At 43.7% G+C, this 27589-nt stretch overlaps 1 protein-coding gene and 1 long non-coding RNA gene across 5 annotated transcripts in view; one reads left to right on the forward strand and one right to left on the reverse strand.

Moving 5' to 3' along the window:
* The window catches only part of MAGI3 (membrane associated guanylate kinase, WW and PDZ domain containing 3), a 128943-nt gene extending 127409 nt beyond the window's left edge, over positions 1-1534 (reverse strand). For 2 of the 4 annotated variants that reach the window (XM_081864883.1, XM_081864882.1), the window contains exon 1: positions 1129-1532. In XM_081864883.1, coding sequence (XP_081721009.1) covers positions 1129-1468 — 340 coding nt within the window. In that variant the 5' untranslated portion in view covers positions 1469-1532. Of the gene's footprint in view, positions 1-1128 lie in introns of all 4 variants that reach the window. The other 2 variants (XM_081864885.1, XM_081864884.1) reach the window with 1 other exon arrangement.
* LOC309343497 overlaps positions 1240-27589 on the forward strand; it is a 42685-nt gene continuing 16335 nt past the window's right edge. The window contains exon 1 of the long non-coding RNA XR_014157313.1: positions 1240-1336. This is a non-coding gene — a long non-coding RNA (uncharacterized lncRNA). The remainder of the gene's footprint in view (positions 1337-27589) is intronic.

Here is a 27589-nt window from a genome sequence, read left to right on the forward strand (position 1 = left end):
ATAAAAAATCTTTATTGCTGAACACCAAGGTTACAAGTAACTATGCCAAAAGTCAAATATTTTTTACCATTCTGCCTTTAGCAATAGTGTTATTTGTAAAAGAATTAATCCACTGTAATGAAAGTCAGACACCTTGAAACTACTAGGATGACAACCATGTCTAACACTGTGCAAAGCAGACGACCTTACTGGAAGAAATCACATACAAACCCAGCTAAGGTTCTTTGCTACCACAAAGCTTGCCAGCCCCTCTCCAGGTTAAAGCAGGTCTTGCAAATGGAAGCATTTGAATAATGACACTAATACTGGGGCGGAAGGTGGATACTGGAGTAAACAGGAAGGGCCAAGTCTGCTCAGGGAAGGGATTTAGCAGATGTGCAAGGGGGGGGGGGGCTTGGAGAGAGAAGATATGTCAGGGTCAGGTTTGCTTTAGTGGGAAAACAGTGGTGGAAGGCAGCTGTACAGAAGGCATGGAATAAATAAGACACAGGGAGGCCAAATATGCCAAGGAAAAATGGGCAGGCAGAAATTAGTGCTCCAGGAAGTACCGAAGTCGGGTGACACAGGTAGGGCGATGTGTGCCCTGAAGGGTAGGAGATATGACAGAAAGATAGCTTCGTGATAAGGCGGCAAGCCGAGCGCAGGTTAGGCAAGCTAGATGCGCCAACACGAACGAGGAAAACATAAGTAAGGGGGGAGGAAAGGGAGAGAACGGAGGGAGGAAAGCGTACTTTGGCAGAACAGGCAATGGCGAGGAGGACACTGCCCAGAGTAGAGGCTGGAGGGCGACAGGGCACTGTGCTTTGGGCGGGAGAAGAGAGCAAAGGAAAGGGAAACAGGGTGGCTGCCAGATGAGCAGGGTTTGCAAAGGTGAACCTTACAATGGAGGAGACCAGGAAGGGACCTAAGGCGAGGCGGGGGGGGGCTATTTGAAGAGGGGCAGGTGCGCCTGGGTGGAGCCGAGGGCGGCGACTCGAGAGGCCAGGCTCTCCCTCCCCCCGAGAGGTTAAAAGGGTAGGGTGGAGAGGGGGGGGGCAGAGAAATAAAGAAGCCTCCTAACCTCCCTCCCCCCCCCCCTCGCGCGCAGCGGACGTTCCTGGCGACCGACCGACGGACGGACGGACTGACCTGGCCGCACGGTCTTGAGGCGCACCGGCTCCCTGAAGTGGCGGATGACGGCCAGGGTGTCTCGGTGCGTGAGGCCGCTCACCGGGGTGCCGTTCACCTCCAGAAGCACGTCCCCCGGGGCGGGGGGCTTCCCCGAGAGCAGGACGGGGCCACTCCCGCCGCCGCCGCCGCCTCCGGACTCGGCCAGCGTCGGCAGGCGGCCCCCGAGGTAAGGGAACTCTCCGCGCTCGGCGCCCCCGCGCAGGAGGTCGGGGTCCGGGCCGGGGCCGCCCCCCCAGGACACGGCGCACTCCTGCACCTTGCTCAGCCAGTGGCGCTTCCTCCGCAGCGTCTTAGACATGAGGCCACACCATGGGCGCCCCTCCGCGCGCGCGCTCTGCCCGCTCCCCGGTCCCGCCGAGCTCCCCTCGCGGCCGGCCGGCCGGCCAGCCCAACCTCCCGCGCGCGCGCCCTCGCGCCTCCTTCGGCCACCACCGGCCGCGACTGCCTCCCAACTGGCGCCCTCAGCGCGGCGGCGGCGGCGGCGGCGGCAGGAGCACGCCCCCTCCTCCCCTTGGACACACCTCTTTCGCCTCCTCCCTTCCCCTCCCCGCCGTTGTCTTAAGCCCCGCCCGACATTCCGGGGGGTGGGGCCAAGTGGGTTGACGTCAGGAGGTAAGAACTTTCAGGGACCGGGGAGAGGGGGAGGGGTTTGCGGCAAGAACTTCGGCGGGGAAGGGGAGGCGGCGCGAAGCAATTCAACCCTCGGCCTTGCCCCGGAGCAGCTCCGCAACTCCGACCTGAAGCTGCTTTTTCGTCGAAGTTTGCAGTACCCGGGAAGCGTGCTTGCAATTGCGGCAGACACGGCCGGAGCCCCTCGTGGTCTTCCTCTCCACCAGTATGCCCAGAGGGAGAAGTCGAGGTGGCTCCCGGGAGGCTGAGGCAGAGGCTCCTCCGCCTCGCCACTGCCTTTCGTCTCTGCTCCCTCTGGGCATTCTGGATCGGGCCCATCCTGCCGTCTAGAGGAAGAGACCCAGAGGCAGCTGCCGCCTTGGCTTCTCCTCCAGAGCAGGCAGCCAGGCATGAAAGAACAGCAGCAATAGTATGGTGGCACCTTAATGAATCATTAAAAAGGCATTGCAGCGTAAGCTGCAGTCTACTTTGTCCGGTGCATGAAGTGCTGCAACGGTGAGAATCCGGTGAGAAAAGTTGATGAGCTTTTATTTTTTTGGCCAAGTTGTGTTGTGCAGGAGATGGAGCAGTAACTTCTGAGGAACAGTGACTTCTTCTATCCTGCTCACTTCCTCTGGGCTGCAGAGGTGGGCCCAACTCCCACCACAGACCAGAGGAAGAGTCAAGGTGGCTGCTCCTATAAACTGACACCCACTCAGTCCCACTTTGGGTAGGAGAGAGAAAGGAGTAGGTGCCCCTGCTGTCAGCAGTGGTGTCTTCTGCACCAAAGTGTCAGCTACTTATGTGTGGCTGAGGGGCCCTCCCAAATTGCTAGAACCTCAACAGTTGCCTGATGCTGCTGACCTCTGCCCCCCCAGCTCTGGTGCCAAAGGAAAGTGGTTGTGGGCTGCTTTGAATGGTGCAGTTATAAGCCCTTGTATTTGACCTTAGCTATTTCATAAACAAATCCAAAGTACTTTTACTTGAAATTCTCACGTGCCAATGGAATTTACTGCCAAATCCATGTTCTCAGCTTTGCACACTGTGAGCCTGAGCAGATGCGTTCTTACTTGAAAATTATTCAGAGTAGAGTGGGGCTCAGCCCCAAGCATGCATAGCAATTTAGCCTCTGAATATTTGCACACATAAATTGTGAAAAAACAATACAGAAGGTGCTCAAAGGTACCCTGTTCCCATTAAGAACAAGGACAGTGACTTAAGCATTTAATGGGCAAAAGCCATACTAGCTTCCTTTTCATACTATATCGGATGCTTATCACGATTACAGTAAAGCCCAAAGCCCCTTTTATTCAGAAGTAAGTCTCAAGATAAAGAACCATCAGAAGAGAGAGCAGAGAGCTTGAAGATGATCAAGGTCTGGAAACCAAGCCTTATGAGGAACTGTTGAGGGAGTTGGGTATGTTTAGCCTGCAGAAGAAAGGACTGAGATATGATAGTCATCTTCAAATATCTGAAAGGCTGTCACATGGAAGATGGAGCAAGCTTCTTTTCTGCTGCTCCAGAGGGCAGAACCCATACTATTGGATTCAAAGGAGATTCTAACTAAACACCAGGAATAACTTTTAAGGTAGCAGGAGCTGTTTGCCAGTGGAATAGACTCCCTTAGAAAATGATGGAATCTCCTTTATTGGAGGTTTTTAAACCGGTTGCATGGCCGCATGTCATGGATGCTTTAGCTGAGATTCCTGCATTGCAGGGGGTTGGACTAGATGATCCTTGGGTTACCTTCCAATTCTACGATTCTGTGAGAAGTAAGTCTTATTTAATTATACTGGACCTACTTGCAAGTGAATGAGGCTATGATTGCACTGCCAGTTTCTGAAACTTAACCTTTGTACATTTCTGCCTATCACCAGCTACATGTCCCCTTCTCTCCGTTTTCCCTATTAAAACAAATGCAATGCCATAAGAACCATTGTTGTGTTAACAGCTCTCTAATATAAGTACAGATTACAATATTTTTCTTCAGATATATTTGATTAGCATAGGAGAGAAGAAAGGAACATAAGATGACTGCCACAACATTTCAAGCCCATTGCCATTCCCAGGAGTGTCACAGCAACAGGCCTTTGTTTGATATCTGCACATTTTTTAATAGCAAGAAACTCAAATCAGGCACAAAGCACATGAGAGCAGCAGGACTTGCAATACAAGACGCTAAAACCATTGCAAGTCCAGCTCTACTAATCCACCTCAGTATAACGTGCCTTTGCATTAATTAATTATTTGTTTCTTTACCTTGTTTACTCTGGCCTGCTATGGAGTAGCTTCCTATGTACAGTCTTTTCCTTGCCTGGTGCTCTCCAGGTGTTGCTGGACTCCAGCTCCCATCATCTCTGACCGTTTTTCATGCTGGCTAAGGCTGATGGGAGTTGGAGTCCAACAGGCACCTAGAGCGCACTAGATTGGAAAAGGCTGCTATGTAAATCTCCCCCACTCCTTCCCTCAGTTATCACCTAATATTAACAATGAAGCAGGGAAAACAGTGACAGCAAAAATCTGCTAGCAGGCTTCTTCAGAAATGAAATGTCTTGGTCTTGCCCCACATTCTACATCCACCTCTCAGTAGCAGCTCCCGGATTCCATAACTTTCTGCCTAACTGTGTGCACCTAGCTCCAACTTTGGTAGTATTTAGAAGACAAAATAAAAGTTTTCCTTTTTACCCAGGCTTTTGAAAACTCTTGTTTATTGTTCAGCCTCTGTTAATTGTTTTGCTTGATGCATTGATTATTTTTGTATTGAATTTTCCTGTTTTATTGTGATATAACACAACCTGGGACTTTTTGCTGAATGGTGGAAAATAAACGTATCTCATAAATAATACCTTCAAAATCGCTCCCAGGTGGCTTATTAAACAAAATGGCAATAAAAATACAATAGTAATAAAAGAAAACAAACTTTTAAGAATTGGAACAGAAAACCAGTAAAACGAACATAAAAATCTTATACAAAATGCTTATGCAGCTGAAAAAACATCTTTACATGGTACTGGCAAGATAACAATATAAGCAACAGACAAGCCTTTCTGAAAAAGTGTTCCACGATTGGGGTCCTACCACTGACAAGGCCCAGTCTATAGTTGGCATTCACCATAACCACAACAGTGAAGGAACCTGATAGGGCTCCCACAATGATCTCAGGCAGGTTCACATGAAGCTAGGTAGAATTTTATGTATAACTTTTCTTATGTGGATCCCCATTCCAGACATATGGCAGACATTTTTTATTAATTGGCTTTTAGTGTGCAAAGTGCTTTATGAGTTTCCAGTCCCATCTTAAGCCCCAGCGAGCACAGTGGGATTTACTTCTTGAGAAGAATACCATTCTTCTCTGCACCTTTTCACCAACACAGCCATTTTGAGGTGGGTCATTTGTAATTACCATTTAAAATGGGTATTTTGTGAGTGTCACTTGCTCAAAGCTACCTACATAGTTCTCAGATTCATGATCAATAGTCACTGGGTACCATATAAGAAAGGAGTTTTGCGGTATTTTTTGTTGTCTGCTATTCAGGCCCAATTCAGTTGTACAAGGGTAAACAGGCACACGTTTTATCTTAGTTTGTTATTTAACTGGCTTGAATAAAACAAAGTATCATGTATTTGGATGTAACAAAAACAGAATCTATGAACTGTCTCCCACTGTGTGTGGAATCAGGAAGGTTCATACCTACTTGCTTTCCGAATGCTAAATCATAATTTAGGGTTATATCTGAACTGGATCTTAAACATGGACCCTCAATACAATATTTTACCATGACATTTCAGTTCAGCTTTAAACTGAAAAACAGAACAAAGATTTTTCAAATTTAACTAGGAAACTTTCTCAGTGGTTCTATGGACATGCATTCAATTGATTAAATTTGTACTTCAGTGTAAATGCTGGATTCTGTACTTAAAAAGGGCCATGTTTGTCTTGTAGCTTGTTATTTGCGTTCAATGTGGAGTTACAGTGGTACCTCGGGTTAAGTACTTAATTCATTCCGGAGGTCCGTTCTTAACCTGAAACTGTTCTTAACCTGAAGCACCACTTTAGCTAATGGGGCCTCCTGCTGCTGCCACGCCGCCGGAGCACGATTTCTGTTCTCATCCTGAAGCAAAGTTCTTAACCTGAGGTACTATTTCTGGGTTAGCGGAGTCTGTAACCTGAAGCATATGTAACCTGAGGTACCACTGTATATCTAAAGGGTTACATTACATTTGTGTCATGTTTTCTGGTTCTAGTGCTTTCATGAGAAAAGTCCATCCCATATCTCCATGGATCTAACTACTACTCTAAGACTGTGAGACTGTCCCTAGAAAGGCCTGGACACAATTTGAAGGCCAGTATCTCTCCCCATTTCCCCCGCTCAGTCAGTTCCCTTTAACACACACACACACACACACACACACACACACACACACACACTGAGCATAGTGCCAATGCATCATCTTCTGTTGGGTTTTCTATGTTTTTTCCCATTGTAAAGACTGTGGGGATAAATCATCACAGCTATATGAAATGTAATTAAGAGAAAAGAACATGTTTAATACCATATTTTAATAATTGGAGCTTTGGAGAAGGAAAATGGAAAATATAATATGAAGAATAATCAAATCTGGTGTGTGTGTGTGTTTGAGTGAAGCAGGGAACTAATACAAAAATTAACCATGTTATGGTTGCACCATAGCTGCACACAGCAATTGGCAGTTCATTAGTGTGACCTGTCAGTCACTGAAGCAGCACTATCAAAGGGAGAGGGAAATTCCCAGCCTTAGTGGCAACCTCCAGAAGGTGATGAAGGCTGAGGCACCTCAAGTCAGTACTATGCAAGTGTGCAATTACTGACAGGCTAATTACCTCTAGCCCAGGCTCTTGCAATCACCTGTGGCAGCCAGCCAATTCCCTACCATATGCTTGCCTCATAAGGGTAAACCAATAAAGGTGAGGATTCATCTTCCTTCTTTGATCACTCAACAGTAGCAGGCAATGGCTCTTACTAGAAAACCCAGTTTTGGGCTGCTTATATACCATACATTTAAAACACATTTTTCTCTTCGACGCATACTGGGATCTGTAATTTAAGAGTGCTAGGAATTGCAACTCTGTGAGGAGCAGAGTATACTTCCCAGAATTATTTGGGGAGGGGGGCATGTGCTTTAAATGTATCATGTGTATGCAGCCTTAAAGATCAGCAGGTAAGCCTAGAGTTGAGCATGATGGGAGTGGAGCATCTCCTCTTCCAACAGACCCTCCCCACTCATGAACAGCCCTCAGCTTGGCGATTCCCTGACACCAAAACAATTGGAAGTGGTCTATTGAGTTCACTACTAATAGGCTTACTCAATAGGAGCAAGAGACACGGTGTCTGTCACCACTAGTTTAACACTTAACCCAGTGATAGCTTGTCTCAGGTGACTTAATCATTGAAGAGGGGGGAGAGATGAGGGGGACTTGGAAGTAGTTGCCTAGGAACCATTCAAACATCTATTGGTTCCAGGTTTTGACAGGAAACAATAGGGGATATGTGGGTGGCTGCCTATTAATGCCTACAAATGGACTATTAACACATTTAGTTGGAAATAATTTTAAATGTCTTTTAGAAGTTTAAAATCTGACATGGCCTTTCTTTAACGGAAAACACCCCTCACTGCCTTGGATACATTTATAAAAAGGCTATTAATCTGTTTATTGTAATTGTGATTTTTAATTTGCTTTTACTTTATGTCACTCATATGACTTTAGTTAACGGTCAGCTAATAAACTGAACCAATTAATAGCTAGTGTTCTATTTGGTACCTCACTTCTTGACCATTGGGGGTCAGGAAGGAATATTTTCCTCTGTGTGGGTCCCTTCCTCAATAGTTATAATTACTGACACTATTGCTGTGTATGCATATCACCAATGCTGTTTTTCTAGAAAAAGATGCTGGAACTCACCATGAACACCTCCCTCAATCTCTTCTAAAGGCAATGGCGCCAACCTGAGAGGGGCCAGAACTGAGTTCCAGCAAATTCCAGCTGAAAACCCCCCTGCATATCACCATAATTAATCATAAGCCAAGAACAAACCTTGGCTTCAGATCATGGTTTATTTGGAGCAAAGCAAACCATAACCCCCAGTTCAGACATAACAATAAGCCAGGGACCCTTGTTTGTTACTTCTGTTCACTAGTGGGGAGGAGTAAAGTGGGAGTAGTCTGGGCATTCACAGTAAACTATTAACTGTGAGAGAGCCAGTGTGGTGTAGTGGTTAAAAGCGATAGACTCGTAATCTGGTGAACCAGGTTCGCTTCCCCACTCCTCCACATGCAGCTGCTGGGTGACCTTGGGCTAGTCACACTTCTCTGAAGTCTCTCAGCCCCACTTACCTCACAGAGTGTTTGTTGTGGGGGAGGAAGGGAAAGAAGAATGTTAGCCACTTTGAGACTCCTTCAGGTAGTGATAAAGCGGAATATCAAATCCAAATCCAAACTATCATTTACCACAACATATGAACAAACCCAATGTTGGATGGTGTGTGGTTGCAGGTTCCTTGGAAAGCCTCAGTAGGTAGGTTCTCTCTGATTGCAATTTTTGGTACTAGGAAGGAAGTTCTCTTGGGAAGGTGAGTTGGGCTGCCTTCCCTTGTAGGCATGACTAGGGTTGCTAACTTAACAGCAAAGTCAGCCTGTTTTACTCCCGTGCCTGAACAGCAGATATTAGATTAGAACATGTTTCGCAGCATGGAGATGAGCACTGTCATCTGCTAATGTTTGCAAATCAAGCTGCTCTCAAAGACACTGGAGCGTTGACTGGTAGAAGTGTTAGCAACACTGCGTGGCTTGACTCATGTGTTTGAGTCATCTAGAGCTCCATAGCCATTTTCCTATTGTACAGCAACAAGTCTGCCTGTGCCTACTGCTGTCTGAGTTGAACAAGGAGATTGAAGGGTGTGTGGGAGGTGGATGGTGTTGTCGTACAACATGAGCGGGATGATAGCTTCTTTGTCCCTTCCACTCTGATTTCAGTTTGATACATGTGAATATGAAAAATCATCTTTCAGAAAACTTTTCTTTCCCCTATTTTAAATTCTTATGATGCATCCTACCGTTCAATTATTTAGGTCCTCTCTCCGTTACTATTTTTCGATCCAGCTCAATAACATTTTCTTTTAACGCACTTTCAGTTCTATTTCTTTTCTTAGATGTAGGACCTTTGGCTTGTGGCTGCCTGCATACATTTGCCTCTCAAGGCTGAAATAGTCAACTAGAACTCTTTTAAAAACATCATGTGCTCTAAGAATACACACAATGGTTCAGCTCAATGTATCAGGAAGGCTCAATAGCACTATTGTTTGCAAGCATAAAAGGGTGTGACATAAGATAGTTCAAACACTTGCATTCCTTTGTAGATCTCAACAGGAAGAGCAGGTAGCTGCCTTAAATCCCAAAGGAGCTGCATTCTTTGCTGTAAAACAATGATAGTTTTTGTTTCAATGACCGTCTCCTGAACTTCATGTCCCAATATTCTTGTTTTATTACACAACAATAGACTTTCCAATAACAGCTTTGAACCCTGAGCTCTTTTACATGGTTGATAAATCCAGGCAGATTTAGAAAATGTCTAATTTCTTTTTAGTTTGGAAATGGCTATAAAACCTTATCCATGACGAACTGGTACATAATGTCTTTCTGTTTTCCAAGGCACGCAATGCTTTGTACCTATGCAGTGCCTTCATTTCTTCACCTCATATAATATTGCCATAACAAGGTGCCTAAAGATTGTAATGATATTTTAATCTTGTAGTAAAATCATTTTATAAGGGCTGCTTGAAAGGAGGAAATAACAATGTTTAAAACTTGCATGGGCAGCTGGGGGGGGGGGAATAAATGAGTGTGTCGGAGCGGGTGGTCACAATGAGTCAAATACATTCATGTTGTAATTCCTCCCTGAATCTATGATGTTACTCCGAAGGCGGGTTTGGCTCACTGCATTCAAGTAGATTTGGCTGACTGCCAACAAATGTGAAAATAACTGTCACAAAAAATATATGCTTTCTTCACACCTACATGGCAGAAGTGAGAAGACTGAAATGTTGTAGTATTAAGAGTTTTGGACATTAGAGGTGCACTAGCAAGTAATTTTAGACCAGAAATCTAATACCTTACATGGAAGCTGTCATATAAAAATAAAGGAATAGTGAACTATATTCACAGAAATGTTTTTTTACTGCTCAGGTTTGCATATCACAGTACAGTTGTACCTCAGGTTAAGTACTTAATTCGTTCCAGAGGTCCGTTCTTAACCTGAAACTGTTCTTAACCTGAAGCACCACTTTAGCTAATGGGGCCTCCTGCTGCCGCCGTGCCGCCGGAGCACGATTTCTGTTCTCATCCTGAAGCAAAGTTCTTAACCTGAAGCACTATTTCTGGGTTAGCGGAGTCTGTAACCTGAAGTGTATGTAACCTGAAGCATATGTAACCCAGGGTACCACTGTAAGCCCAAACTATGGATTAATTTAGCATGGCTGTATGAGCATGTGGGCTCCTGGAGAGCCACTCTCAGGTGCTTTGCTCCTTCCTGGCCTTTTTACTGCTACACCACACTGAGCCTAGGCAAGGATATGCTTAGCACAGGGGTGGGGACCTCTGGCCTGTGGGCCAATCTTGGCTCACCAGGGGATTCAATTTGCTACATGTGGCCATTTCCCCCAAACTGGTGATTTCAGCTGATGGGCCAGGGCACAGGGCTTAATCCTGCATTGGCTGTGCAATCCTGTTCCCAGTAGGGAACAGAGTTGTACAGCCTAGGCAGCAGGATTTAAGATCAGAGCAAGATTGGGGACTTAACAGGGAGAGGCTTCACAAAGGCTTTTGCAAGCTACCTCCCTCTTCCAAGTTCCCACTTCTTAGCATGTTGTTTGCACCCCAGGCAAGGCTAACTGCTTGCCCCGCCGCCCCCGCCACTGCAAAAAGTTGACAACTTCAATTTTCAAAAACCACGTTAGCTGAGAAGGTGGTTATCAGCCCCTCCCCATAGATCTAGTGCTCAGTCTGATGACAGAGAGGGAGACATGTACCCCAGAGGTGCATCTATTGTTTTTTAAAAATACTTAATTTGCCACTTCTGCCAAAGCCAGTGGGGTATTGGAAGGCCAGAGAAAATGTTTTGGAATGGTGCTTGATTTGGGCCAGGAGTTAGCCACCCTTGCTGCAAATGAAGGCAATAGAACTAAAATGTGGATAATTATTCTGCTCTTAACAGTTAAACAAGGGACGCGGGTGGCGCTGCGGGTTAAACCACAGAGACTAGGGCTTGCCGATCAGAAGGTCGGCGGTTCAAATCCCCGCGACGGGGTGAGCTCCTGTTGCTCAGTCCCTGCTCCTGGCAACCTAGCAGTTTGAAAGCACGTCAAAGTGCAAGTTAGATAAATAGATACCGCTCCGGCGGGAAGGCAAACTGTGTTTCTGTGCGCTGTTCTGGTTCGCTAGAAGTGGCTTAGACATGCTTGCCACATGACCCGGAAGCTGTACGCCGGTTCCCTCGGCCAATAAAGCAAGATGAGTGCCGCAACCCCAGAGTCGGCCATGACTGGACCTAATGGTCAGGGGTCCCTTTGCCGTTACCTTTAACAGTTAAACAGGTAGGTAAACAGGCCAGAGAACAAAGTCATACAGGATTGCGTCCTCTCTCTGCCATTGACTAGTAACCAGAGATGATTATAAATGGCAGAAAATATTAAAAAACAGCTGAGCTACAACCATTGGTCAAGTTTTCCTTCTCTCCAGATGTCGTAGAATGCAGATTACTGAAGACTATGCTATTTCTTGGATGTCAGTTTCTTTTTGGTAAAGGTAAAGGTAAAGGTACCCCTGGCCATACGGGCCAGTCGTGTCTGACTCTGGGGTTGTGCGCCCATCTCACTTAAGAGGCCGGGGGCCAGCGCTGTCCGGAGACACTTCCGGGTCACGTGGCCAGCGTGACGAAGCTGCTCTGGCGAGCCAGCACCAGCGCAGCACACGGAAACGCTGTTTACCTTCCCGCTATAAAGCGGTACCTATTTATCTACTTGCACTTAGGGGTGCTTTCGAACTGCTAGGTGGGCAGGAGCTGGGACCGAAAGACGGGAGCTCACCCCGCCGCAGGATTCGAACCACTGACCATGCGATCGTAGTTTCCTTTATTTTCTAAAATGTGCACAATACCCAATGCCCCCCAAGATAAATAAACAGCTCCCCCAAATCAAAGGTTTCCTTCGTTTCCTGATGGTGAGCAAATACAGACTAATGGAGCAAACGGGGCACGCAGTTCTATAGACTCCTCTACACAGGGAATATTTTATTTCCAGATTCCTATATTTGTTCCGATTTCGCCAAGATATACAAGGTGAAATATGATCTCCAAGATGAACGGAAACTTTCTGATGGATTTAGCTGGAGATAATAAAGCAGTTTTGTTAAAAAAAAAAAAAAAAAGCACTGTAGCTTTGTAGGGCTTAGTCAGCGGATTAATTCTTGAAATATTAGGGCTAATCTGATTCACTTCTGACAAAATATGTGAGTAGATTTGACAATGTCATGAATAAGTCCTTGAAAGTGTATTCATGCTTCAGGGTCCTCAGAAATAATTCACTGATTTTTGATGTTGAACAAACTAAAAGATTTATATTGCTCACAGGTATCTTTATGGACAGCTGTCATTGCATCAGCTTAAATACTGTCTGCAAACTCATCTCCAACACAGGCCTGTACCTTGCACCTTATGCATGGTGCAATGGTTTTGGCTTCCCTCGTTCCAGCTCCACTGCTGTAACAAAAACAGAATATTGTTTTGAAAACAGGCTGCCAGCATTAATCTGACTCTCTGCCATTGTTGGCAGAAGATATGCAGACTTTCCTTCTCCTATGCTGATTTCCTTGTTTCACCTCGCAAGCATGTAAAATATCTGAGCTCATCTGAAGATAACCAGGAGGAATGTGTGCATCTTAGCTATCTGGCTACCTAATGCACTGCAGAGCGAAGAATTATGTATTTACATATTGCTAATGCGTAAAATCTCAGAGAGTTAGAGCTCCATCACACCTGAAAACAAATGTATTTAGTTGAAAGGGCAGCACAAAGAAAAATAAATTGCTGCATTCACAGTGGCTATCAGTATTCAATACATGTTCAAACTCTACTCCCAAAAATGCATTCTTTATTGGTATTATAATTAGAGAAAGATGCAGGTTCAAGTCAATAGATCTCTTCAGTAGGCAGGGAAACAGTTTGTTTATTACATAGCTGGGACAAAGAAAAAAAATCTAAAGATAGAAAATGCATCATGAGACGAAGCATCTAATGACAATGTTATGATTAGCTTTTTGCAAGGCAAGATGGGGGAAGCTTTACAAATATTAAAGGAGGACTATTAAAATAAAAATAAAAATAAGAATCCTTTCCAAAATAAATTTCTCACACCTCTTCAGCTTCCCTAGGAGTACCATTTTTGATGAGCCAGAGTGAGAAACAAGAGAGGTGAGGAAGAAAGGAACAGGAACAAAAAGAATAGATCTTGTTAACAAGTGGAGCAGCTTCTTAACATTTGATCTGAAAAATAGGAGTAGGAGCCACCTGCCTCTCTGCTCCAAGCAAGTGGCTTCCCTGTGCTTTCCCCCAGCTCTGTTTATAAAGTGATCCTTTATTTCCTTTTGTCTCCACCATTCTGTGACTGTATAGAAAATTATCACATGGCCTTGGTGAACATACTTCTCTGCCAGCAACCCAGGGATGGAAGTTCCAATTCCTAAATGAAAGAATACTGTAGACTGTTCACCTCTGCCCAATCTCCCTTCCCCAAGGGAAGGGGAGCTGGACTGGCCTGTTACCCAGGATCCAATCAGGTTAGGAGAGGAAGCAAGTTTATATCCTTCAGGAAAATATCTGGCTACCATTCTCATATTATTGCAACATCTCAAGTTAATCTGGTTGTCGCCCCTGGCCTATTTTCCCTCTTATAATAACTGAGATACTTTAAAGAAGTCAGAGGCTGGAATTGAACGTCGCACTATTACAAATGTTCTGTCTGCGCAAGCATCTGCAAGATGGAATGATCCCCCTCCCCCCGTGTGCTGCTCTGGGGGCTTCCCCAACACCCCCCCCCCCGTAAATGTGGGGTGCATGGGGAGAGAAGAGAGGGCAGAAAGCCCCACTGTGCCAACAGGGCTTGCTGGATTAATGCTGCCTGACATTTTCAATTATTTTAATTCACAATCATGCAGGGTGCCAATGCTTTTCTTCTTCTTTGCAATGCTTCTGTGCCTTTAACAGCCACGAAGCTTTCCTGATACGCAGCTGCAGTGACTGAGAAAGCTTCAGTTCCTGTATGTCTGCTTGTCATTCAGCTGTCAAAGAACCAGGAGCCCAGCAAAGAAAAATGACAATAAACAAGCATTTTAAAAAGTGGAGGGAGAAAGACATCAAATATTACCCCATTCTAAATACAAGACAGAGACTATGTAATATGTGGCTTTCTGGCATATTTCTTGCATTATCTTAGTATTCCTGCTGTTAGCACGACTGGGAGATTTTTATCCAAGGGCTAGCAAAAAGCAGTGATACAGAACACAATCTGGGCCAATTCTGCTTGGTGGCAAGCTTCTATATATAGCGGAGTACGGGTCTGGGCCTTCCTAATGCCCATGGTCAGTACACACACAAGTGGCAACATTTGTAGACCAGGTGTTTCCATGCAATTGTACATGATTCAATTCTTCGGCGATCAGCCTTCTGGACCGTAAAGAAGGTTGATCGCCAAAGAATTGATGCTTTTGAATTATGGTGCTGGAGGAGACTCTTGAGAGTCCCATGGACTGCAAGGAGATCAAACCTATCCATTCTTAAGGAAATCAGCCACTGGAAGGACAGATCGTGAAGCTGAGGCTCCAATACTTTGGCCACCTCATGAGAAGAGAAGACTCCCTGGAAAAAACCCTGATGTTGGGAAAGATGGAGGGCACAAGGAGAAGGGGACGACAGAGGATGAGATGGTTGGACAGTGTTCTTGAAGCTACCAGCATGAGTTTGACCAAACTGCGGGAAGCAGTGAAAGACAGGAGTGCCTGGCCAGCTCTGGTCCATGGGGTCACGAAGAGTCGGACATGACGAAATGACTAAAGAACAACGGGATTGCAGACATAAGGCATATGAAGCATATATATATGCAATGTTCTGTTTTCATACAATGTGTTTTGCATATGTTCCTGAAGTCTGCACCTGTGTTTCCCCTACCAAAGGAAGCTACCTCACACCATTATTCCATCAAGCTCAGTATTGTGTACATCGACCAGCAGTAGCATGGGGCTAGGGCAGTGACTGGGACTACACTGAGCCCAATGCTGTCATATGACGGCAGCAGATTCCATGCTGGCTCAGGTCCTCCTTCTCACCATCCCTGGAAAAATCATTTATAGGACTTTCTTATGGCTCCACTGGCTGGGATCCCACTGGTGGCTTTCCACACATCTGCACATTTGGCAGGAAGCATCACTACAGAGGGAACAGCAGCCAATGAGAAGCTGGTGCAGGGATGACAGAGGGATACCTCTGCCAATTTCCCTTTCCCCAGTCCTGGTGCAAAAGGGACTTTGGATTTCTCTTGATCTAACCAAATGTTAAGAGAAGATAAAGGTGCTGGAGATTTTAGCAAGAAAGCAATAAGTGTCTGCACACATTGCTCCCCTGGTGAAAATGAAGTGTCTTTACAAAGAACATGTTGTTGTTGTTGTTTAGTCGTTTAGTCGTGTCCGACTCTTCGTGCCCCATGGACCAGAGCACGCCAGGCACTTCTGTCTTCCACTGCCTCCCGCAGTTTGGTCAGACTCATGTTTGTAGCTTCGAAGACACTATCCAACCATCTCGTCCTCTGTCGTCCCCTTCTCCTTGTTGTCCCCTTCTCCTCCATCTTTCCCAACATCAGGGTCTTTTCCAGGGAGTCTTCTCTTCTCATGAGGTGGCCAAAGTATTGGAGCCTCAGCTTCACGATCTGTCCTTCCAGTGAGCACTCAGGGCTGATTTCCTTAAGAATGGATCGGTTTGTTCTTCTTGCAGTCCATGGGACTCTCAAGAGTCTCCTCCAGCACCATAATTCAAAAGAATCAATTCTTCGGCGATCTGCCTTCTTTATGGTCCAGCTCTCACTTCCATACATCACTACTGGGAAGACCATGCTTTTACTATACGGACCTTTGTTGGCAAGGTGATGTCTCTACTTTTTAAGATGCTGTCTAGGTTTGTCATTGCTTTCCTCCCAAGAAGCAGGCGTCTCTTAATTTCGTGGCTGCTGTCACCATCTGCAGTGATCATGGAGCCCAAGAAAGTAAAATCTCTCACTGCCTCCATTTCTTCCCCTTCTATTTGCCAGGAGGTGATGGGACCAGTGGCCATGATCTTCGTTTTTTTGATGTTGAGCTTCAGACCATATTTTGCGCTCTCCTCTTTCACCCTCAATAGAAGGTTCTTTAATTCCTCCTCACTTTCTGCCATCAATGTTGTGTCATCTGCATATCTGAGGTTGTTGATATTTCTTCCGGCAATCTTAATTCCGGCTTCAGATTCATCCAGCCCAGCCTTTCGCATGATGAATTCTGCATATAAGTTAAATAAGCAGGGAGACAATATACAGCCTTGTCGTACTCCTTTCCCAATTTTGAACCAATCAGTTGTTCCATATCCAGTTCTAACTGTAGCTTCTTGTCCCACATAGAGATTTCTCGGGAGACAGATGAGGTGATCAGGCACTCCCATTTCTTTAAGAGCTTGCCATAGTTTGCTGTGGTCGACACAGTCAAAGGCTTTTGCATAGTCAATGAAGCAGAAGTAGATGTCTTTCTGGAACTCTCTAGCTTTCTTCATAATCCAGCGCATGTTTGCAATTTGGTCTCTGGTTCCTCTGCCTCTTCTAAATCCAGCTTGCACTTCTGGGAGTTCTCGGTCCACATACTGCTTGAGCGTTCCTTGTAGAATTTTAAGCATAACCTTGCTAGCGTGTGAAATGAGTGAAATTGTGCGGTAGTTGGAGCATTCTTTGGCACTGCCCTTCTTTGGGATTGGGATGTAGACTGATCTTCTCCAATCCTCTGGCCACTGCTGAGTTTTCCAAACTTGCTGGCATATTGAGTGTAGCACCTTAACAGCATCATCTTTTAAAATTTTAAATAGTTCAGCATAACATACAAAGAACATAACACAATACTATTCCAGCACTTGAAGCTCCTAAATTCATGTCAATAAAGCTCCCCATACCTAACCTCTACAATGTTTTGCTGGTACTCTGCCTATATGTTTCTGCCCATGTTCCTACTGAACAATATTTGATTAACATTTAAATTTATATACTGCTTTGTTACCAGAAAGATATTCAAAACCATTGACACCAAAAGAATGTAAAAAACAACAACATAATTACCCTTTCAACATTTCATTTAAAAATAGCAGTTCAAGACAACCATTAAAAACAGTAGTATCGAAATTAGAATTCATTCAAAAACGCCAAGCAAAACAGATGTGTTCATTGAGCAAATAATGTTCAATAAGCTGAAAAGCTAGGTTAATGAGGGAGAAGGGCAGTTCAAAGCTAGACATTAAGTATTCTGTAAAGATTAGTTTCTCGAAGGGTTTTCCAGAGCAGCATATGACCCTAGCATAAAGATAATTGAAGATTATAACTTTAAAATGCAAAATAAAGGAGTTTCATTGCAGAGCTGAGTGTCACATCCACAGATCCTTGCCACAGATTTCATGAACCTCAAGAGAGTTTGGAATATAAATGCAAAATCTTAATGATGATCTGTGTTGGTTTGGGCTGACGGAGCTTCATTCTCTACAGATTCCATGTAGAAACTGACAAGACATTAGACCTCTGCATCAGCTCGTACTAACAGATACAAAAACTGCCATCTGTGAGTCTTTTAGAAACATCACTGGCATTTGGGTGCCAGTTAATATAACCAAGAATAGCATTCGTTCTGGTATATAAAGACACTTGAACATTTGTTTTCCTATTTAAAACAGCATGCATAATATTCTTAGGGGGCAGTTCATAACTAACTTAACCATAACTTGGAATAAAAGTCTGGACAATAGTTACAAGTATCCCCAAAAAGTTTTAATAAAAGTATGTAAGATTTAAAAGGTGTGATGCAGGAGTGGAAGCCAGTGCCAGATATAGGGTGGGGTGGGCGGTTCCCCTGCACGGGGGGCACAAAACTGAGAAAATCAATAATGGAAAAGATCCATTTGAGGATGCCAAATTTTGGGCTCACTCAGGTCACCATATTACAAAAGATTCTCTTACCTGGTGGAAGGGAAGACTATTAGTGGCTAGAAGGTGTGTCTTCATGGACAACATCCAATATAGCATTCAGAAGCTGAGTTGGGGCTTCATCTAGGGCAGGCATAGGCAAACTTGGCCCTCCAGATATTTTGGGACTACAACTCCCATGATCCTTAGCTAACAGGACCAGTGGTCAGGGATGATGGGAATTGTAGTCACAAAACATCTGGAGGGCCAAGTTTGCCTATGCCTGATTTAGGGACTCTGGAGGGCCAAGTTTGCCTATGCCTGATTTAGGGACTCCCATTTAACCATCCACTGCACTCTTGCCACTAATTTGGGAAGTGGTGCACCCACATTATCTGTCATCCATGTCAATTCTGTTTTTTTCTTACAAAATACTGTGCTTTGATGCATTTTCCTCTAAACCAGCTTTTATCCAAACTGAGAAAAAGAATGATCTAGCTGTGCTTTCAGCCAGTAATATGTATACAGCTTTTGGTTTTTTAGATTTAACATGTATTCCTCAGGACCTACAAAAACTTGAAATACAAGTTTGAGTATAGCAGGCACACTGTGGGGGGAGGGGTGATACTCATACCACTCATTGCAAAAGAAAGGCAATTTGTCTACCCCTTCCTCTCCAATTTGTTTACTTCTTAATGCACAGGAAGCATCCTATGGAGGGAGAGGCACAGGGAGAAAAAAGACTAAGAATACTGGGACTGCCTAAAGCAGTCATTCTGCAAGATTTACTAGGGATGGAGTTCCTGCACCTTAGAAACTGTCAGAAATGAAGTAGATACAAGACAGGACTTACAGAAGCCACAATGCCACCATTCAGGTAAAGGTAGGACCCCTGGATGGTTAAGTCCAGTCAAAGGCGACTATGGGGTGTGGCGCTCATCTCGCTTTCAGGCCAAGGGAGCCAGCGTTTGTCCACAGACAGCTTTCCTGGACATGTGGCCAGCATGACTAAACCACTTCTGGTGCAACAGAACACCGTGACGGAAACCAGAGCACACGGAAATGCCGTTTACCTTCCCACTGCACTGGTACCTATTTATCTACTTTCACTGGCATGCTTTCAAACTGCTAGGTTGGCAGGAGCTAGGACAGAGCAACAGGAGCTGACTCAGTCATGGCGATTCAAACCATCAACCTTCTGATCGGCAAGCCCAAGAGGCTCAGTGGTTTAGACCACAGCACCACCTGCCTCCCCTTGCTGCTATTCAAATTAAGGGCCAAAAGCCTGGGTAAAAATAAAAATCTTTGCCTGGTACCTAAAAATAGATAAAAAAGGTACTAGACATGCCTCCCTGGGGAGAGCATTCCACAAGTTGAGGGCCGCCACTTGAAAGGTCTGGTCTTGTGTTGCCACCTACTGAAGGATGAGAAGGGAGTCTGGGGTCCGTTCATAAAGCAAGAGGTGGCCCTTGAAGTACTGCGATCCTGAGCTGCATAGAGCTTTACAGGTGCAATGGGAGGGGTTCCCCACCCCATGCAAACCAACATGTGTGCTTCAATCCAAAACTGGACCATAGCAGAGAGCCAATGGGTTAGGGCAGTGGTTCCCAACTGATGGTCCACGGACCCTAGGGGCTCCATGCAAACCACCCAGGAGGTCTGAGGCACCATTCACCTAACAAACATTACTACAGAGATATCAAAATTTTGAAAAGGCGTCCATGGATTGGCTTTTGAAAAACAGGGAGTCCGCAGCACTTAGCTCATTATGAACCACTGAGTTAGTGCCCATGAACATCAGACCCACCCTGCTTGGTCACACCTAAGGTCCATCTTGGCTAGTGTCCTAGTCTCACAGTGGCCACATAGGTTCCTATAGATGCCTGCAAGTAGGACAGCAGTGCAGCAATGCTCACAGCACTAGCACCCAAAGGGGGGCTTGCTTCTCCCATAGGCACAGCCTTGGATTCAAGCAGAAATCTGGCATGGCTCTTTCTCAGTTGCCCAGCCTGCAGTCTGCTTCTAGCTTCTTACTCACACACCTCAACTCATTTTTCCAACCACCAAACAGCCAAGGAAGGGGGACCCACCCATTTGCCCTCTGGCCCTCCTTTGTTACCTTAACAACCCATACTTAGGGGTCAGAGACTCAAGCATACTGTCTACCCCCACCCCATATGATTATGCTGCTGGTGTGCAGCCAATAGACTGTTCGAACTTGGGGAAACAATCTTTTTTAGTAGCCTTTAGTTAAATATATGAATGAATTTATATCCTATGGTAAAAATATTGTCTTGAAGTTTGTTGTTCCGGCACATTGCAAACATTATCCAATACTCAATGTTTTTGTACCTGAGCCGGATCCCAGATGTCAGTTTTAAGTTCTACGTCTCATTAGCTTCTTAAACCAATCAGACACATTTGTATCCAATATGAAGTTTTGCATACTTTCACAGTGATTAACAAGTGCAGTATCAATTCCAAATGAGTAATATCAGCCTCTTTCAGACAATATAACAATGTTCTTTTAAGTATCCTGTCATCTTGTAAACTGTTGTAATCATAAACAGTTCAGTCAATAAATCTGTAAGCTCTCCTGAGCCACTTTGCCAGTTTCAGTAGTGTTCACCATGCAGAGTCAGATAATAAAAATTGCAGTGACTGTTTGACATCTCCCTATCAGTGAGGCTTTGACTTGTTGTTGGGGCATGTGCTATGCCACAGCTTAAAAGGAGGAATTAAATGGCTTGTCAAAATGAATGAAGCAGAAACCCAACTATAGCCCGAGATATGTGAGTTTTTTGAAAAACGATGAACCAAACATTTTTGAAAGTGATGGTGCCAGGCAAGGTTACTGGTCAATCCTGAAAAATACACAAATAAATGTGGGCAGTGCTTTAATTAAAGAGCAAGAGGTAGGCAGGGTATTAATGAAATCCATAAGCTCCAATTCCCTCCAGTTTAGCCAAATAATGGTCCTTCTGCACCCCTTATAAAACCATCATCAAAGTGGATAATCCCAAAAAGTATGGGGATTGGGTCACTCTGCCCCCTGTAATGCAACCATGGACTGGTCTCAAGTATATTTATACATTTAATTTTAACCAAAAGAAATGCAGTTCAGTTAGTACTTGAAGTTCCGGTTGTTTGGTGACCCTTTATCTGCTTCCAACAGGCAACAACAAAATCCTAAGGATTTCGGCAAAGAAGAACAAAATCCTCATGTCTGATGGGCAGTCACCATCTGCAGTCTCAGGATACTAGAAATAAGCCAATAAGACCCTTGCTTAAAGAAGGTCTGTAGCCAGAAAAGTAAATGAGTTAGCATGCAGCTCCTTCCCCACCCCCCACCCATTCACCTCCTTCCAGGAGAAATCTTCTAGATACTCTCTCGCCAAATAAAAGAACCTTTATTCATCTCACACAGCCAGTACTGTATTAAGCAACTAATCCACAAGTTGACTTTGCCCACCGATAATCCACATACATTTCCACTCCAGGCATCTCTGTGCTGCCAGTTGCCTCACTTCACCTTGACATTGTGTTTTTGTTTGTTCTCATCTCTCTTTGTATTATTTTCCTTTGGACATGAGTACAATCTGTGTCTGCTTTGTTTAAACGTCTTTCGTGGGATTTCCAAAAAAGATGAAGCGGGCTGTAGTTTTAACAGCTGCATAGAAGGGAAAATTCTGCCACTTGCAGCTTTCCTTTATCTCTGCAGTGTTCAGATAAGAAAATATGCATCTACTGCTAGGGATTGATGGATATGTCAATTTCAGTTTCTCTCTTTCCTCCTTTTTTATCCTTCAGTTCTCCACATTTCTGCACCAATTTGCATTTTTTAAAAACAAAAATCTTAACCAAAAAAACTATCAGTATTTTAGTGCTTTGTAAAATACACATTTTTACAGAATGCTGCCTGTACCCATTTTTACAAGCAATTTCCCCAGTGCATAAACATGCATTTCCGTATGTCATTTTCATGACTATAAACAATTGTATGCAAACTTCCCTCTGATATATTCAATTTGGACAGGTTCTTTTAAACCTTAAAACTAACTGCATTGCAAAATCTCGATGCAGTTAGTTTTAAGGTTAAAAAGAACCTGTCCAAATTGAATATATCGGAGGGAAGTTTGCATACAATTGTATATATTCATGAAAATGCATATCACCTCTTTTATTTATAATATTAGAAATTATAGCAAATAAGATAAGAACAACTCCAGAAATACGTGGAATTAAAATTGGAAAAAAAGAATACAAACTGAAAGCATACGCTGATGATCTGATGGTATCATTAGAAGATCAACAAAAAAGTGTCCATAAGGTAATAGAATTGTTAGAAGAATTTGGAAAGTTATCGGGTTTTAAGTTAAACAAATCAAAAACTAAAATGATGATGAAGAACATGGAAGAAGTTATGAAAAACCAGCTAGAGGCTAAAATTGGAATTAAAGCGGTAAAAAAAGTAAAATACCTGGGAATTTGGCTAACTATGAAGAACATAAATTTAATGACGGACAATTATGAAACAACCTGGAAAGAAATTAAAAAAGATTTAGATATATGGAACAGAATAAAATTATCATGGTCAGGAAGAATGGCCGCAATTAAGATGAATATACTTCCAAAGTTGTTATTTCTATTTCAAAATATTCCGGTGATAAGAGGAAACAAAGTATTTAAAGATTGGCAGAAAATTTTATCTAAATTCATTTGGCAGGGGAAAAGGCCTAGAATTAAATTTAAATTGCTTACAGATAGAAGAGAAAGAGGAGGTTTTGCGGTACCGAATTTGAAACTGTATTACGAGGCCTCATGCCTCTGATGGATTAAAGAATGGATTGTAATAAAAAACACTGACCTACTAGATTTAGAAGGCTTTAACACCAGATTCGGTTGGCACGCATATTTGTGGCATAATAAAGCAAAAGTACATAAAGAATTCTCCAGTCACATCATTAGAGGACCTCTGCTAGAGGTTTGGGAAAGAAATGAAAATCTTCTTGAAAGGAAAACTCCCTGGTGGTTGTCACCAATAGATATTTTAACAATAAAAAAAAACAAACATAGAAGGTAAGAGATGGACAGAAGGGACGCAGGTGGCGCTGTGGGTTAAAGCCTCAGCGCCTAGGACTTGCCGATCGAAAGGTCGGCGGTTCGAATCCCTGCGGCAGGGTGCGCTCCTGCTGCTCGGTCCCAGCGCCTGCCAACCTAGCAGTTCGAAAGCACCTCCGGGTGCAAGTAGATAAATAGGGACCGCTTACCAGCGGGAAGGTAAACGGTGTTTCCGTGTGCAGCTCTGGCTCGCCAGAGCAGCGATGTCACGCTGGCCACGTGACCCGGAAGTGTCTCCGGACAGCGCTGGCCCCTGGCCTCTTGAGTGAGATGGGCGCACAACCCCAGAGTCTGTCAAGACTGGCCCGTACGGGCAGGGGTACCTTTACCTTTACCTTTAAGAGATGGACATATGAAGATTTATTGGTGAGAACAGAAAAAGGTTGGCAGATCAAAACGTATGAAGAACTAGGAGATAAATTAACGAGTTGGTTACAATTCCATCAAATTAATGCACTGTGGACAGAAGATAAAAAGATCGGGATAAACGAAAAAAAATCAAGATTCCAGATAGAAATACTGGAAGGAAATTCAAAACTCTTATCAAAAATGTATAATCAACTATTAGAATGGGATACTAAGGACGAGGAAATAAAAGAAGTTATGGTGAAATGGGCAATAGATCTGGGATATAATTTGGAATATGATAGTTGGATTAAGCTCTGGAATAAAGATATGAAGTTCACTGCTTGTGTTGCCTTAAGAGAAAACATGGAAAAAATGATGTACAGATGGTACATCACCCCTGTAAAATTAGGAAAAATCTATAAGAATGGAGATAAAATGTGCTGGAGGTGTAAAAACAAGGAAGGTAGTTTTTACCACATGTGGTGGACTTGTGAAAAAATCAAGAATTTCTGGGAGCTCATTTATAATGAACTAAAAAAAATGTTTAAATATACTTTTGTTAAAAAACCTGAAAATTTTCTTCTGGGAATGATTGGCAATGAAATTAAGAAAGAGGAGCAGACCTTATTCCAGTACGCAACAACAGCTGCTAGAATTTTAATCGCCCAAAATTGGAAATCAACCAAAATCCCAACAGTAAGAGATTGGCAAAGTAAATTATTTGAATATTCAGAATTGGCAAAATTAACACAAAAAATTAGAGACCAGAAAGAAACAAAGTTTATTAAAGAATGGAATAAATTCATAACCTATATTGAAGTAGATTTAAAAAATCCAAAGATCACAGTAGGCTTAATATAACCCTTCGACATACAAAAGTTTTAAAGAAAAACTGTGGGGAAAAATGTATTACATAACCCAAAACTGAGGTGGAGGGAAGTCAATAACTTACATGTTTGTCTTTGTTTTTTCTTTTTGTTTTCTTATAATTAAGTTATGTTGTTCTTATTATTGTGTTTTTTTTCCGTGAAGAATTTATTTTCTGTACATATGTGTGTATATGTGTGTATGAAAATTAATAAAGAGAAATTTTTAAAAAAGCAAAATCTTCTGTAGAAGTGCGTATTTCTAATGATGGATGTTTTGCAGTTTGCACATTGTTCTGGGAAGTGTGGATTCATAGAATCATAGAGTTGGAAGGGACCATAAGGATCATTAGTCCAACCCCCTGCAATTCAGGAATATGTAGCAGTCCCATACAGGGATCAAACCCGCAACCTTGGCATTAACAACACACTTTAACCAACTGAGCTATTTCCCTGCTGTTTGACTCAAACCAAACTGAATTTTCTCCTCCATCCCTACTTACTAGAGTGCAGTAGAAAGTACAGGATACCTCCCATGATCTGGACATGGCTATCCTGCCCCCTACAAAAATCACACCATTTAAGGTTGGCAGAGGACTTCTGGATTGCAGGAAGCACAGAAACTGCTTCACTTTGTTCTTTGAAAGGAATAAACAATAATGCTTTACCGATGTCCATGGCTTCTATGAACACATGAAAGTGAGGAAAACCATTGCAAGAGCAAGCTCTGTCACAACTTATTTGCATTCATTAGAACACAAAAGAAGAATACTGTTGGTGACAAGGAAAAAAATAGATATAAAAGGAGAATTCCTGGGTGTTAAGATCCAAAGTTGGGGCAAGTACTCACTAACTTCAGCAGAGAATTTAAATCACAAGATACGCACAGAAATACAGACTGTTAGACCTTTAAAATATGCCCCTCTTCCCCTAGTATAGAAAAAGACCACAAATTTGGTAAGTTAAAACCAGTTTACTTACAAACTGTCTGAAGGTCAGATTCATGTGCTTTTCCATAAAGCTGCACAAGAAGTAAAACTTGGCTTAGTTATAGTGGTGAGAGCTACTAAATTATCAGTATAGGAACTCAATAGTGGCATGTTAGTGCCATGCAGTCTGAACTTGGAGCAGCCAGCTCAGACCTCTGCAAGAGAGCCCTTCAGCGATTTGAAAAATGCCTCCCATTTTCTCTTCTTCAAGCTAAACATACTCATGTGCTGCTTTGCGGCACAGCGAGAAAGTCTCAAACTGATTGTAAGGGAAGACAGAGCCGAGAGAAAAAGTAAGGTTCTGCGAGAGCTCCAGGAAATTGCCGCAGCAAGGAAGAAGTGGAAACTGAGCTCTTATATAGCAGCAGCAGGTGCAGCCTAATTGCTAGCAGCACCTGTGTTGCAAAATGCTTATTTACTTAAAGGAGCCCACCTTTCCCCAGGAACCTCCTATGGCAGCAGAGTAGGGAACTCTCAGGTCTTCCTGGCTCTTCTGGAGTTCCTAAGTCAGAGGAAGGAAATGCCACATGCCTGGGCTTTCAGGCAAGCACTGGCCTGACCACCTCACAGCACTATTTCTGGTGCCCTTCCCCATCAGCTTTGGAGTCCTAGCCTCCATTACCCAATGTAGAGGCATCTGACTCCTGGTCCCTGACACCCCAGTTCTTTGTAAGACTTGCTTCCACATTCCCAGCTTTCTGCATTCTTCTGAACCTGTTCCAAATTGTTAGTATCTTTCCTAAAATGTGGCACAGACTTCATGTTACACAAAACTTTTCATCATATTGAAAGTTCATTTTGTAAAACTTGAAAAGCTGAACATTCCTATGCAGGCATCCCCAGACTCGGGCCTCCAGCTGTTTTGGGACTACACTTCCCATCATCCCTGACCACTGTTCCTGTTAGCTAGGGATGATGGGAGTTGTAGTCCCAAAACAGCTGGAGGGCCAAGTTTGGGGATGCCTGCTATAACAGTATAAACTGTGCTCTTAAATGGTATCTCCCCACCTATTTTACACCTCTCACCTTCCTTTTTGGTTATAATTTATGCACCTGCTCCTCTCAATTCATATTATAGAAGTTCTTGTTCTAAACTTTCATGTTTAGTTTGTGGTTGCATACTTTGTGGAAATTTATTGCAGCTGGCATTTACAAGGTGTTAATAAAGTTGTGAATGTGTGACAACTAGTCATACTTCCCTTGAAAGAGCAGGTTCATAGCATGAGGACTGAAATATACTCAGAGTCGCAAAGTGATTTCATGCTCTTTATTCAGCTCATAGTGGTGAGGAGGAATGAATGAATGTCCCCTCAAAGTATCTGCTTTATATACATTATTTACACAATGGGCTGCACATGATTGGCTAATTCTGGAATTCTACTGTAAGCCAATAAGGTTGTGGATTCACTTATATCTGGAGCATGATTGGGTGGTTCCTGCCAGCCAATCATACTGCTACATTGTTCTAGGACCAATCAGACTGCTGCATTCTGAATCCTATTGTTCTAGGACCAATCAGACTGCTGCAATTTGGATCCTATTGTTCTAGGACCAATCAGACTGCTGCAGTTTGGATCCTATTCAACTCAGTACATAACAAGGATGTTCCTGCACCCATCTTTCTTGCTAGAGCCCCAAGTAACTTCTGTGGCTAAGGAGTGCCTTCAACCAGCTTTGACTGGTAGAGCAGCTACAGTCATTTCTGGACCAGGATAACCTATGTGCTGGTAGCCTCCAGCCTGGATTAATACAATGTGCTTTATGTGGGGCTGCCCTTGCAGTTGGTCCAGAAGCTGCAGCCAGTGCAAAATGTGGCAACTTGACTGCTCAGTGGGGCAAGATACCACCAACACACTACCCTCACTGTTGAAATACTTGAAATGTCTGCCAATTAGCAACCAGGTTAAGTTCAAGGTGCTGGTTTTTGCTGCATAAAGTGCAGGAAACCTGAAAGGTCATCTCACCCCTTATGTACGCAGTCATTCACTACACAATCAGGTTCAGGGCCTCCTCAGGAAGTCTGTTCCGTACAATGTAGGAATTGGGCACCTACCTTTTGGAATTTCTTCCCCTTGAATATTTAGACAGGAACCATCACTGTTGTCTTTTCAGCACCTACCAGTACTTTAAGGTTGAGATCTTTCCCTGTCTGCATCTGTATTGGTATTGTTCTAAAGATGTTTGATCACATTTTGTTTGCTGCCCAGGGCTCCTTTGGGAGGAA

This window comes from Podarcis erhardii (assembly GCF_964252035.2).
Source record: "Podarcis erhardii genome assembly, chromosome: 6".
NCBI classification, from domain to species: domain Eukaryota; kingdom Metazoa; phylum Chordata; class Lepidosauria; order Squamata; family Lacertidae; genus Podarcis; species Podarcis erhardii.